At 49.0% G+C, this 14529-nt stretch overlaps 1 protein-coding gene across 1 annotated transcript; it reads right to left on the bottom strand.

Annotated features, from left to right (window-relative positions):
• Positions 1-2861: 2861 nt before the first annotated feature.
• cbx7b (chromobox homolog 7b) lies at positions 2862-9977 on the bottom strand. Its single transcript, XM_007909790.2, has 6 exons — positions 9835-9977; positions 6062-6105; positions 5380-5445; positions 4686-4752; positions 3765-4125; positions 2862-3083 (listed from the first exon to the last, which is right to left on the bottom strand). Exons 1-6 carry the CDS (start codon positions 9901-9903, stop codon positions 2914-2916), a joined length of 777 nt encoding a protein of 258 aa, XP_007907981.1. The 5' UTR covers positions 9904-9977; the 3' UTR covers positions 2862-2913.
• Between the last annotated feature and the right edge of the window lie 4552 nt (positions 9978-14529).

Raw genomic sequence — 14529 nt, 5'->3', positions numbered from 1 at the left:
CCCACGAGCTTCTCCTGTCACTGTTTTGTAACGGGGGGCGGAGGTGGGGGGGTAACAGGGCTGTGGGGATACCCTGTACTGTTCCCAGTGAAACACCCTGACTGCCTTATATACATATTTATACCTGCTCTGCTGCAACGCTCTACAAAAATAGACCTTCTTCGCTCTCGGTTGCAAAAAGAAAACGTTTCCTACATTCAGCGTTCATTTACCAACCCACCCCTGCACCCCCCCCCCCACCCACCACACCGCCGCCCCCCTGCCCCCCCCCGCAAGCAATTCGGTGCAAATTACCCGCCGTTCTCAAGTGCAAACATTGTTCACAGAGGTGCGCAGTCACAGCAAAGACCTGGAGAGAAGGAGCTCAGACTGAGGGAGGCTCGGGGAATCGAACCCGGGTCCTCTCGCCTCTCGCCAGGCGAGGGTGCTGACCATTACGCTACAGGACTCCGCGTTAAGGCAGACACCAAGCCCCAATGGGATTGGCAATGGAGGGTGGGGGAATAATAATAATAATAATCCTTGCATTTTGATGGAGCGCCTCTGCACATTGTTGAGACGCCTCAAAGCGCTTCACAGAATAGATTGTAAAAGTGGAGTGACTGTGTGTTTTGTGGGCGAAACGCGGCAGCCAATTGCGCGCAGCAGCGTCCCCCACAAGCAGCCGTGGAGCGTGTGATCAAACGATTATTATTTCTTTTTGAAGGGATTGTTACTGCTCGGAAAGCGATCCGACAATCGGCTAACAAGTGGGTTCCTTCGCTTGCCGCTGGGTAACGGGGAAGGAAGGTCCCTCTCAATTAAGAGAGGAAAACAAACAAAGTCTGAGCTTCTTGAGTCGGGTCTCCCTCGCTCCCCCCCACCCCGCCAAAAAAAAGGGAATCGCCCGCTCCAGCTGTGACCGTGCACAGTCACGGAGATTTACTGCATATCGTTCAAAAGACACTCAGAAAGTCGGTGAAAACTCAACTCACTCGCGTTCATTCATCGAACCTCCCCTGGCGTGACAGCAACCTCCTCCCCACCCACCCCCACACACACCCCCCCACCCGCACCTTTCATTAGGAAACCTGCCTCGGGGTGAGTGTGTGTGTGTGTGAAAGGGCAAAGCGGGATCGCAGGTCCATCAGCTGACTGGAGACACGGCAATACTCTGGGTGCTCGCTCACGCTCCCTTTCTGTCTGATTCATTCTCTCTCTCTCTCACATCCCTTTCACTCACTCTTTCTCTCTCCTTCTCTCCCACCTCCTCTCTTAATAACAACACTAATAATCCTCGCATTCGATACAGCGCCTGATCACGTCGTCGGGGATTATTACCCCCGGAAAGCGATCCGCCAATCGACTAACGACCGGGTTCCTACTGACTGTTCGGCAACCAGAGGCGTGCGTGTGGGGTAAAGAAACTTGCCGAAGGTTTTTCGCCCTGTCCCGCCCGTGAATCGAACCCAGGCCCCTTCTCCACCTGCCTTTCATTGCCACCCGTTTTGTGTCAAATCGAACCTTCTCAAAAAAAATTCAGTTCATAAGGAAAAAAAAATACAAAACTTTCATTTAAAAAAACGACTTGGCAAATGGACTAACCTCTAGAAGAACGTAGGGATGTTGTTGGCAGCATAGAATAGGGCCATTTGACACACCGTACCTGGGCTGGCTCTTTGACAGACCGATCCAGGCAGTCATAGGAGCCTAGGAACGGGAGGAGGCCATTCAGCCCCTCGAGCCTGTTCCGCGTTCTATTAGATCATGACTGATCTGAACCTCGATTCCAATGAGTCCCCACCGGCCTTCCTTTCACTCCCCCCCCGCCCCCAACAACACCCGAGCCCCGCTGTGACTGACCCTGCAGAGATCTATCCGGTTAACCAATTCCCTCTTGTGTGTGGAATAAGGAAACGCCTAAGGTTTCGCCCTGACCCGCCCGCCCGCCCTCCCGCCCGGGAATCCAACCCGGGTCCCTCCTCTCTGTCTAAGATAGGTTAAGGTGGGCGACCAGGGCACTGTATTGTGCTTATATAACCGGAGCTTGGCATTTACATTCCCCATCGTTAAACCGTCCCTGTTCCTTCCCTCTCCCCTCCCCGTCTCACTCCCTACTGAAAGACGGTGGGTGCAGTGACACCGGTGTGAAGGCTCACGGCCGCACACTCGCTACCCATCAAAGCTATTGCAAAGGACCTCTTTTGTTTTTTGTGCAAATACATTTCGCTTCGTGCAACACGTGCAAAAAACCCAGCGTCGGAATCTTCTTTTCCCGTTTCTCCCGCAAAAAAACGCCAACTGCATCCCTCCTCCATTTCAAAACACATACACCCGCCCCCCCCCCCCACCATCCCCGATACCTTCATCCAAACTCCTCGTCCCCCAACCCCAACACCCACACCCCGCTTTGCTACACGGCTAAAAGAAAAACTAGCGTTCCCGATGAGAGCGCAGAAGGAAATCTCTAGCTGTTGGGAAGCAAGGAGCGGGAACAGGTGTTAAATACTTTCCCGGCAATATAGGCACACGCACAACCAAATCCATTCCAACAATAGTATTTGTTTTGTTGCTCCCTGCGGACACACGCACACCGACACACACCCACACAGGCACACGCACACACAGACATGCACAGACAGGCCACAGACACACACTATACCACACCACACACACACCGCACGTGGACACCACACACACCGCACACTGCACAGGCACCACACACACACGCACACACACACGCGCCGCACATACAGAGCGGGTCAGACTGTAAACAGCCCTGTTCCTCAATACACATTAGCTGGTTATGAACCCAGAACTTTTTTTGTGGAGAGGGGGTGGGATGAGGTGGTGGTGGGGGGGGTGGGTGGGGGGGGGGGGGAAGAAAACATTCACTATTATGATTTACGCGACTTATTTCGCTCTGGTTTTCGGTTAGCACTTGGAATTCCGATCCCTAAAAAATCCTTCGGCCACCAATGCCTCCCGGAAGGTCACGGTCAAGGAGTTGGCGGTGACGTCAGTCACAGTGACATCGCCCAACGGCAGAGAGGGATTCCAACCGGGGGGCATGGAGACAGGCGGTCGCACCGGGGATGAGGCGTCTGTGAGTTGGGGGGGAGATGGGGGGAAGGGGTAAAGAAAGAAGGAAAAAAGGGCAGAAAAAACAGACGCATGTCAGTAATACAACAACAACTTACACTTATACAGTGCCCTCCACACAGGATAGCGTCTCAGAGCGCTTAACAGTGTCGGAGCCTGACTGCGACTGGGAGGGGGGGAGGTGACGGTAAGCTCAGTCGAATGGGAAGGTTTTCAGGCGGGTCTTGAGGAAGGGGAGAGAGGGGCAAGGCGGAGGGATTGAGCGAGAGTGCGACAGAGTTTCGGGGCGTAGCTGCTGAAAGCGCGGCCTCCAACGGAGGAGCGGAGGGCTCGAGGGACAAGCAGGATATACAAGTAGGAATATAGAATAATAATAATATTATAATCCTTGCACTTGATACAGTCACGTCCCAAAGTGCTTCACAGGATATACTGTAAAACGTAGTGACTTGTGTATTTTGTGTGCAATGTGAATCCACAGGTGTGAAAGTCATATATAAATAGAATAATAATTGATTATTAATCATTACTAACAATCCTTGCATTTGATGGAAGGCCCTTTCGGTCCTCGAGACGGCTCAAAGCGCGGTGCGCGGGCGGGAACTGGCTTTTGGCGCCTTTGGTCCCCAAGAAAATTCCGGGTTGACCGTACCCCCTCCCACCCCCCACCCCGACCGACACACCTTGCATTGTCTCGGGGAAACTCTCGCTCCCGGCCTCCTCGTCCTCGAACTCGGAGTCCTGGAATTTGTCCGCTGGCTCGGTCAGCTCCCGCCGGGATTCCGCCTGGGAGAACTCGCTGGCCCGGCCCTTGGCGCTGGCTGCCGCTGCGGCAAAGATGGCCGCCCTTGTGGCCTTGGGTTTGTCCAGCTTGAAGTACTTGTGTTTGCGGCTGTTGGCGCCCAGGGAGAAGTGAATGCGCTTCCCGTTGTCCCCAAGCTCCCGCTGGGCCGAGCTCCCCTCAAACCTCCTGGACAAGGACAGGTGGAGCTTCCCCTTCTCCTTCAGCTTGTCTGCGCTCCGCAAATCCATCCCATAAATCCGCTGGGAAAAGACAACCGGAAAAAGAGGGATTAAATACAGCAACAATTTGCATTTACATAGTGCCCTTCACGGGGTGGTGGGGGGGTAGCAGTTTTATATATATAATTTATATAATATTTATATATTAGAGCTTTGAGATGTCTCGAAGACACGATGAGGCGCTATATCAAATGCCATAATTATTATTATTAATTGTATTTGTGCGTGAGTGCTCCGAGATGCTGCCCCGTGAAAAGGGCGCTTTTGTAAATACACGTTGTTGTCGTTATTCACGCCATTGAGACCTCCCAAAGCGCTTCGCGGGATACGCTGTGAAGTGGAGGGAATGGGGGCCGTGTGGGGCGAAAGGCGGCAGCCAATCGATAATGCGCGGGTCAGTTTGGCGCAGTGGCAAGACTCTCGCCTCTCAGTCGCTCCAACCCCGGTCGCCCACCCCCAGCACTGCACTGGGCTGGAGTGCCAGGGCGGACTGACCAGGAGCCTGGTGTATGGTGAAGGTGGCTGTAGCCCCTTTGGCTGGTGTTGTGCAGTGTTGGGTGCCCACGTCTCCAAGGCTTTACCTGCAATAGAAAGCGCTTTGGTTTGGGGCCACGTTTCCTGTATCCCAGCGCACGGTCTCGCTGCTCCCTGTCGGAAACAAAGAAAAGAAAGATTAAGAAAAGCTCCTGTTAACACCACCCGTCAAAGCCCCAACGGGGAGGGTGGTCCCAGCTGGACAGTGCTCTCAATGGCAAGCTATGCGGTTTTAAGTGAGGTCTCCTTGGAGCTGAACTGGCCCCAAGGTCACGTGCCTGGTAACGGAATGTCAGAATGGAGCCCCCCCCCCACTCTGTGCCGGTCTCGAGCCCCCGGTTCCTGAGCCAGGAGGGGCCGCAGTGTCCCAGGGCACTCACTGCTGATGGCAGCACAGCCCGTCCTGGCTTATCGGCAGGACCTGGAAGGGCCGACCAGTCACTGTGGGCCGGGAATCCTCCCCCACAGCTCCTGTTAATCCTGCAACCAAAGCCCTAACTAACAAGGAGGGTGGTCCTAGCCGCGGGAAAGCTTGGCCAGACAGCGCTTTCAATGGCCAAGCTGTGGTTTTAGCTGGTTTGACTCCAGCAGTTACCCCAACATACACATGGGCTCCCCCCCAAGCCTTGGCTCTCGCCAACCGCCTTTCTTAATGCCCCATTTGTTCCCAATTTCCCTCCCTCCGAGCGGGTGGTGAAGAGAAACACCGACAGGACATCAAAGCGAGAGGAGAGTCCTTACTTCTCTTCATAGGCCATGACTAATCGGGGGTCCAAAATGTGCTCCTCGGGTTCCCAAGTGCTGTACCTGTGGGCATAGACAGCGAGAGAGTGGGTACCACAGCGGGTCAGTGCCCAACACAGCGCCCCCCACCCAACCACATACAGTAAGTGTCCAACATCCCCCTCAACATACACACACATACATACACCATGTCAGTACCAGCATTCCCTTCTCCCCTCATCACACCCCCCTCCACCCACCCACCCACCCACACACAGGGTCAGTGGCCAACACCTAACCTCCCACCCTCCAGGCCAATCTTAAAGCCCCATTTATTCCTAATTTGAGCCGAGGCCTGGTGTCAAGCCTGGGTCTTTCCTGGCCGCTCTGTCCTAGAGTTGCAGCACCTGGCCAGGTAACCAAACCCAACAACAACAACAGGTTACATTTACACGGCGCCTTTCACATCGGGAGGACGTCCCAAGGTGCTGGACAGTCAGGGATTTGCACCCGAGCTGGGGGTCTGGCGGTACATCTGAGACAGTGGGTCGGTGAAACTAAGAGACAGACAGACACAGAGAAAGAGAGACACAAACACATACACACACAGACACAGACAGACAGACACAGAGACACATTGGCAAACAGCGGAGGTTGGGAGAGGGGGAAAACGGTTGAGATTTGGGCCGACTGTACTTACTTTGGGGGCCATCCTTTCCACTTCACAAGGTACTCCACTCTGCCCTAAAAACAAACACAAAGAAACTGGTTCACATGAGATCACACAAGAAGTGCTTTGACTTCAGGGCAACAGAAGCTTTGGTATCAAGGCTCTTCCCCCCCCCCACCACCAGCTCAACCCCTCGTCCCCTCCCCACTCGGTAAAGGCTGAGGCCAGCGATTGAGGATCGAGCCACAATAATAATCTTTGCATTTGATACAGCGCCTTATTCACATGACGTCTCAAAATGCCTCACAGATTATACTGTAGAGTGAATTCACTGTGTATTTTGTGGGCGAAACTCGGCAGCCAATTGCGTACAGCGGTTTCCCCACAAACAGTCGCCTACACAAAAATCCACAGTCAATTCACTTTACGGTATATCCTGTGAAGCGCTTTGAGACGTCTCGACGACGTGATCAGACGCTGCATCAAATGCCAGGATTATTATTATCCTCGTTTCTCCCTTCAGGGCCATTTTCGTTAAGTCTCGCTTCACGTCCGATGTTGTGCCCTGCATCGGGATGGCGAGCGTCTCCAAGTGCTTTACCGGAAACTGGAGCGAATTTGAGTGTGTTTGTCGAGCGACCAAAATGCAGCAGCGACGTCCGCCGAAGACAGGCTGAGACCGGGCGGGATTCAGGCGCCCGCTTGGATGCAAGTGTTTCCCGACCGCCCTATATTCTGTGTATCCAGTTATTTATAACCATTGCCACATACAGCCTGACCCAATTTCTCCCCTGCTCTGGGCACAACATGGCTCATTGTCCTGAGAAGACGTCATAAGGCGCTCTATCAAATGCAAGGATCATTATTACTATTACTCCCCTCGACCCTCATTTGATTGTGAGGGTTTAGCAGGAGCCGGAGGTCAGTTTCCTCCTGTTTACCTGCCTGCGAGCCCCAGAACGATTCGCTGAGTGCACAGAAACAAAACAAGTCCTCAACCATAACAAGCACGTGAAACCCGAAAAAAACAATCCTCCCTGGACATGGCGCTACACAGGCTTTCCTCGAGGGGGGAGGAGAGAGAGAGAGAGAAAGGGAGGGAGGGAGGGGTGAGAGGGAAACCTTGACACTTGCAATACTTTCTGAACTTGCCAACCACCTGCTTTGGCTCAGTTGGTTGAGCTCCCACCTCGGCGAGGCTGATAATAATAATAATAATAAATTCCACGTGAGGGGCGCCACCTAAATGCAAGTTGTTGTTGTTGCTGGATTCCAAGAGCCAACTTCAGTACTTTGACCTCACAGTCCATATGCCACGAAAAAGCAACACGAAAAAGGAAGCGTCTCGAAAGTTAATCGTCGAGGCAAGGAGATTCTCCACCCCGAATTAATTGCCTTCCCCCCCCCCCGCCTCCCACCCAAAAAAAAACCCATCCCAACAACCATTCTACTCTTCACTCCCCATCCCTCCCTCCCTCCGTCCATGGCTTATGAGAATGCTCAAAGCATTTGGGTTCCAGTGGAATTCCAACGCTCTCTTTTGAAGAGAGTGCGTGGTTTTTTTTTAAGGTAAAAACAATTATTGGTATTAATCTGCACGATCAAAGCTCCGCACACGCATACACACAAAAAGCCGCCATGGCAACCAGCAATAATGACACATAAACAGGGATTGGGGTGGGTGTGGTGGGGGGGGGGGGGGTTGCCTATCTGAATTGGTTTAACTAATGTTGACCAACAATGACAACATTTGCATTTACATTTACACAGCGCCCTTCACATGGGGCAGTGGTCACTGAGCGCTCAACAGTGGCGGAGCCTGACACGGAGCCGGGAAGAGAGAGAGAGAGAGAGAGAGATGGGGGAGGTGACCGTAGGTACGGTCGAAGAGGAAGGTTTTCAGGTGTGATGTGAAGAGGGATTGAGGCAGAGTCACAGGGCACAGTGGCTGAAAGCATGGCTTTAATGTCCCATTAAATTGTCCATTTAATATCATTGCAATCTTTGAGGAGGGGAGTGGGTGTGTGGGGAAGGGGGTGGGGTATAAGAGAAGGAAGAAAGGAGGTGGGTGGGGTGGTTGGATTCATTTACAGAGCGTTAATTCTATTGCCTTGTTTAAATAACCCTCCCCACTTAAATTCATAGGAACGTTTGAGGCCTTAAACCAAGAATTTTCTATTGCAATTTTTTTGCAAAAAAAAACAAGATTTATTATTTTAAATAAAATATTTAAAATTTTAAATTGACACACACACACTGCATCCACATGTTAAATTGCTACCATTTGCCTCTCTCTCTCTCCCTCTCTCTATCTATCTATCGATCTATCCCAATGGCTGACACACTCATCCTTCAAGACACAGAGGCAATAAGAAAAATAATGGTTAATTCATTATGACAGAGATTTTAAAAATAAAACACACACACACACACACACACACGTGTCGATGTGTAAAAAGGATTTGCAAAAATGATCACCCCCTCCTTTCTCTTTCCTGCAATGCACTACATTGCATCAATCTCTGACACTTGCAACACACACGTTTTTTTTGCACCATTGATTCATTGCTACCGAGAAACCGATGAACAAAACCAGCAATAATACCAGTGAAGTGTTCCAAACAAAAACACAGCACCCTTACATGGGGGAGCTTTAATGTCTCACTAAATTGTCCGTTTAATTTAATTTCTCCTTGCAAAGCCAACCGGTACTCACTTCACTGCACATGGAATTTATTTATTCATGATAAAAATTAAATAGTAATATATTTTAAATCAATAAATGCACATTGAAAAGTTTTTTCAAGGCCTTTGCAAATTCCCATCTATAGCCACAACCTCTCTCTCTCTCTCTCGATATATATATACATATATACACATTATACAATATATATGTGTACACACACACACACAGTATGCTCTCTCCATCTTACTATACATGTATAATTCTCTCATAATCTCTCTCTAGATATATACATTCTCTCTCTGTGCGTATATATATCCTTTCTCTCTCTTTATACATATACACACACACCCTCTAAATATATATATTCTCTCTCTATATATATATATAATATACACACAGTATACATTCTCGATCTCTCTATATATACCCTCTATACATTCTTCCTCTCTTTATATATATATATATATACACACACACATATTCTCCCTCTCTCTCTCTATATATATATACACAGCCTATATATATTATCTCTCTCTATATATATATATACACACACACATATTCTCTCTCCATATATATACACACACACCCTATATATATATTCTCTCTCTATATATACACACACACACCCTCTATATATATATTCTCTATATATATATATATATATACACACACATATTCTCTCTCTATATATATATATACACAGCCTATATATATATATATTCTCTCTCTATATATATATACACACACACATATTCTCTCTCCATATATATACACACCCTCTATATATATATTCTCTCTATATATATATCATACATATACACACACACATATTCTCTCTCTCTCTATATATATATATATATACACACACACCCTCTATATATATATATTCTCTCTATATATATACACACATATTTTCTCTATATATATACATACACAGACACATACAGTATACACTCTCTCTATATATACCCTCTATAGATTCTTCCTCTCTATATACACACACACATATTCTCTCTCTCTCTATATATACACATATACACAGAGTATACATTCTTTCTCTATATATATATACACACACACAGACACTCTCTCTCTCTCCCCCCATATGCCGTACCTTCCTAATGCGTTTCTTCCTGATGTTCTCCACAGCAAACACTTGCTCCCCTATTGCTGACAGCTCCATACGCAGCCCTCACCCGCACTCCCACAGCTTTCTTCCTGCGCAACATTTTCACCTGCGCGTCCCCGAGGCCTCCCCCCCCCCCTCCCCCTCTGTAATGCGCGTCCCCCCCTCCCCCCCTCCCCCCCACTCTCCCTCTCACTGTGCAATGGGCGCATGTCCTCTCTCTCTCTCTCTCTCTCTCACACGCGCCTCCAGCGTGCACCCGCCTCTGGGGTTTCCTTGCCCTTTAAACGGCAACAGTTTTGTTACAATGTTGCCAAGTGAGGTTTGGGGGATTCCCTCTCCCCCCCCCCCCCCCCCCACCCCTCACCAGCACTTACCCCCCCCCCCCCCCCACCCCACCCGTGGGAATTATTATTATTATTAATGGTCAGTGGTTAGAGCGCTCGCCTCGCGAGCACGAGGACCGGGGTTTGATTCCCAGGCGGAGTCGGGGTTGGGGTCGGGGTTGGGATTGGGGTCGGGGTCGGGTTCGGGGAAGAGAACGTTAGGTACGTTTTGCCCACAAAATATACAGTATATTATTATTATAAGCGCTTCGAGACGTCTCAGAGACCTGATGAGGCGCTGCATCAAACGCAACGATTATTATCTCCTTCATCACCTCACTCCGGCCATCGACCCGCGTTTACACCAAACACAGACAGACTGCGCTCTCTCTCTCTCTCTCTCTTTTGCCTTCAAAGCCCCTCTTCCGTGGTCTTGCCCCACCCGGCCTCTGCCACCTCCTCAAAGCCCACCCTCCCCTTCCGCCTGCTTCAAGCCCACCAATTGGCCACCGTCAGCCGAGCTTTCAGCCTCCGCCGTCCGCACGGAGCATTCGGAAAGCTCTCTCCTAAGGGCCGGCGCAGGCTCGATGGGCCGAATGGCCTCCTCTTCTGTGCTGTGTGATTCTAAGTCACGAGTCATCAGCAACTCATCATCTGCTCCTTCTAAGGTCGTCTCAAGGATGCGTCTGGTGATTGTCAGCCCACTGGACAGGCGATACTGAGCTCCAGGCGCTGAAAGTTGCTCAATCGCAGTTGATTCACCATTGCCCAGAAGGTCACCACTGGATTACAAGAAGCTTCAGCTCAGGACTGAGTCATCCCATTACGTTGTGACACATTTCCAGTTACAGGCAAAGGTTTCTCAGTGACGGCTGAGATAAGGCAGAACTGACATGCGTGTACAGCACCTGCACACGTGGCGCCCAAGAGCGCCCGCCAGTCAATAATAGTTTATTAGCAATGATTTATTTTATTAATCCGGTTAAAATTGTACTCTTCGGGTTTGGGAGGAATGGGTTCCAGACAGCTCGAGAAGCCAAGGATATAATTCCAAGAGAATATAAGATAATAATAATAATCATTGTCGTTTCTAATACGGCGCCTTATCGCGCCGTCGAGATGATTCGAAGCGCTCCCGGGGACTGGATTTTGTGGGTGAATTCGCGTACCGCAGTGTCCCACAAACAGCCACGGAGCGAGTGAGCAACTTTTTATTTGGGAGCTCGTCGGCCAGGATACCCGAAGAGAGAAACTCCCTTCTCTTTTCGAACAGCACCGCGGGGTCTTGAACGTCCACCTGCACGGGCAGACGGGATCAGGGTTAACACCTCACCCGAAGAGCGGCACCTCCGACAATTCAGTGCGTCCCCAGCGCTGCAATGAACACCACCAAAAAAAAAAGAAAAGCCCTCACATGGTTACTCACAAGCTCCTGTTGTATTGCATCCTCCCTGTATCCTGCAGATAAATCCTCCATCCAACCCGCTTAAAACATCGTTTGATTTGCGGAGTTGCCTGGGAATATAGCGACATTGACGGCAGTTACAGCCACTGTGTAAATCCGCAGTCTCGCTTCGCTGCCAGTTAGCTGACGAAGCATCTTTCTTTCCCCGAGTGCACTTCCTCTCCTTTTCAACCCAGGGGGGAAAAAAAAAATTAAGTTTTTGACTGTACTTTTTTCTTTTAAAAAAAATGCCGCACCGTTGATTTTTTTAAAAAAGCACATCTTTAGTAATTCCGTAAGAAGAAAAAAAATTGAGCTTAACTTTTCTAGCAGGCCCTTTAATCCCACTCCACAGAATATAATAATCCTTGCATTTGATATAGCGCTTTTCACGTCGGGTGGACATCCCAAAGCGCTTCACAGAACACACTGCAAAGTGAATCGACTGTATACCTTGTGGGTGAAACACGGCAGCCAATTGCGCGCAGCAGTGTCCCATAAACCGTCGTGGATTGAGTGACTTTTTTTTTAACGATCTGCCAATTGACTGACTGCGAGGTAAACACAGGTGTGCGAAGTCAGGAAACGTACCTTAGGTTTTGCCCCATCGGACCCGGGTCCTCTCGCTTGTGAGGCGAGTGCTCTAACCGCTGCACTAAAGGAGGTTGGTCCCCATCTTTGTTTTAAGAAAAAATACGACAATTTCAAACTTATACGCCCCTTGCTACCAACCCAACAGTTCCTTCCCATTTATTTACCTTCGTAAAACTCCTCGGTATCCTGAGCGTCTCCTGACCTCCTTTGCTGTGGTGGAACCTCCCCTGTGGTAGGACAATACTGAGAGGAACACGGCAACACATCCGTTGTCCAGAGAAGTTTAATTGCGACTATTTTTTCCCGAAACACGCTCAGAACTTCTTTTATAATACATATCAAGGCCCCCCCCAAAAAAAAACAATTAGCAGTTTGGTAGTAAAACATGGCGATGGAAGGATTCCTCCACCCCCTTCAATTACACTAAACAGCTATATATCTATATATATATATATGCAAATAAAACAAATGGTCGAGGAAAGGTTTGGAGGTGTCGGTTAGAAACCCATAATTTATTTCTGTGGCCCTGAACATCAATTTTTTAAAAAAAAATCCTCACAATTATCACCCAAACATATAGTGTTCAACATTAACTGTCACCGTCCACACCTTACGCAGAGGGGACTGGGAAAGAAAAGAGCAAAGTGCGACGTACAATACTGAGATATCAACGTGTCTGTTTGACCTTATCTTGGATCGAACCCAGCTCTGGATTGAGTACAGGGGGTGTTCCCGAAGACCTGCTACCAACCCCACCCCACACCGCCCCGGGGTTTTTTTCTGACGATGAATTTTTCCAGGCGAATTGAGTGGAACAATGTCTGATACCAGAACCTTCCTCGTCTCTCACTCCGTCCGTCCACGTGACAGAAGATATCATGGCGACAGATCATTATCTCCCACGAAAATGATGGGGCTCTCACACACACGCACGCACACACCCCCCGATCTTCTAGACGTCTAAATACAGTTAAACACTTGTACTGAATACAATAAAGTAACTTCTAAATACAATTATCATCAACATTCTTCCAGTTTCAGTGTTTGGGTCAGTGCACCGTAGAAAACAAAACATGGTGGCACACAGGACTTTTTGGGCACCGCGTAGAATGAAGTGATACGGTTTCCATTTTCTTTCTCAAGTGTGCGCGTATACACACGATAACATAGCCACTAGTTGAGTCTCCCAACCACTCCTCAACTTCGATTAATTAAAGGTGTGTGTGTGACATTCTCCACTCAATTCTCTCCCCTACTTTTGCTCTCTCGCGCAATTATCTCAGTGTACATTAACTGCTCCCACTCAGGACCTCTAACCGCCCTCCCTCCACCTGGCCCTAAAACCTTCCCGAAATAAGTCGATCAAAAAGGACCCAACAAATAAAACATTGCACAATAGTATATTACATGGCTTTTTCCTGGTTTTGAGAGAGAGAGAGAGAGACAGAGACACACACACACAGAAAGGTTAGCATAAAAAGGTCAGTTTTGAAGAGTGCCAAGGTATTTCACAAGACTCGGTGACTCACTGAAATGTTTTCGTGCTGGGTTTCTACAACTATAGATCCTCATGTAAGACAAAGCGAGAGAGATAAAGCGAGGGGGAAGAGATAGAGAGAGATGGAAACAGCGACTGACAGCGGAAATATTTTGTCATTCGGAAATGTGTTTAGAATCCCCTCGTCACGTGTCTTCTCCAGTTCCCCACTTCCAAAATGTGGGATCTGTGGAATTTTCTCCCCAGCAAACAACCTGATCGCTCATAAAGTGTCCAAACTGCTCGAGACAGCAACAGCAGCCAAAGGGCCAGAACATGCTCACGGTCAGACCATGCCTTTATTAATCGTTGTTGATGAATAAGAAAGGGCTCTTCGGACACAGAGAGAGAGGGAAACACACACACACACACACACACAATATGGAGGCTTTCTCAAAACACAACAGTTTAACGTTTCAAAATAAACACAGGTGGAACGGGGAAGAGGGTGTACATTGAAGGCACAATCGTTGGTGATACAGTTAGTGAATTTCGAAGCATCTCATGTCAAGTATCAAACAAGGGCTTTACATTGGGGAAACCCCATTGGCTGTAGCCCAAACCCACCACCGCACAGAGCATCTTTTGAGCTGGTGATCAAGTACTCAGCTATTTGATTTCCCAACCCCACCCCACACATACACACACGCACACATTCCCCAAACTGAACAAGAGTGAAGGAACCAGCAACGTTAACAAACTTTAACCTATCAAACGTAAATCCCGATAGACTTCAGCGACAAACTCTGAACATCTCACCCGCTCAACAGGAGCAGACCTTT

The sequence above is a fragment of the Callorhinchus milii genome, unplaced genomic scaffold (genome assembly GCF_018977255.1).
Source record: "Callorhinchus milii isolate IMCB2004 unplaced genomic scaffold, IMCB_Cmil_1.0 Scaffold31, whole genome shotgun sequence".
NCBI lineage: Eukaryota > Metazoa > Chordata > Chondrichthyes > Chimaeriformes > Callorhinchidae > Callorhinchus > Callorhinchus milii.
This window is presented reverse-complemented; position numbering and strand designations above follow the sequence as displayed.

Bases quoted from the DNA above. Each gene is read 5' to 3' on its own strand.
- cbx7b (XM_007909790.2), bottom strand. From the start codon at position 9,903: ATGGAGCTGTCAGCAATAGGGGAGCAAGTGTTTGCTGTGGAGAACATC. The intron at 5,446-6,061 runs GTAAGTACAGTC...CTATGCCCACAG, and splicing joins TGGAAAGGATGGCCCCCAAA to GTACAGCACTTGGGAACCCG. The intron at 3,084-3,764 runs GTGTGTCGGTCG...CCCAACTCACAG, and splicing joins TTTCCCCGAGACAATGCAAG to ACGCCTCATCCCCGGTGCGA.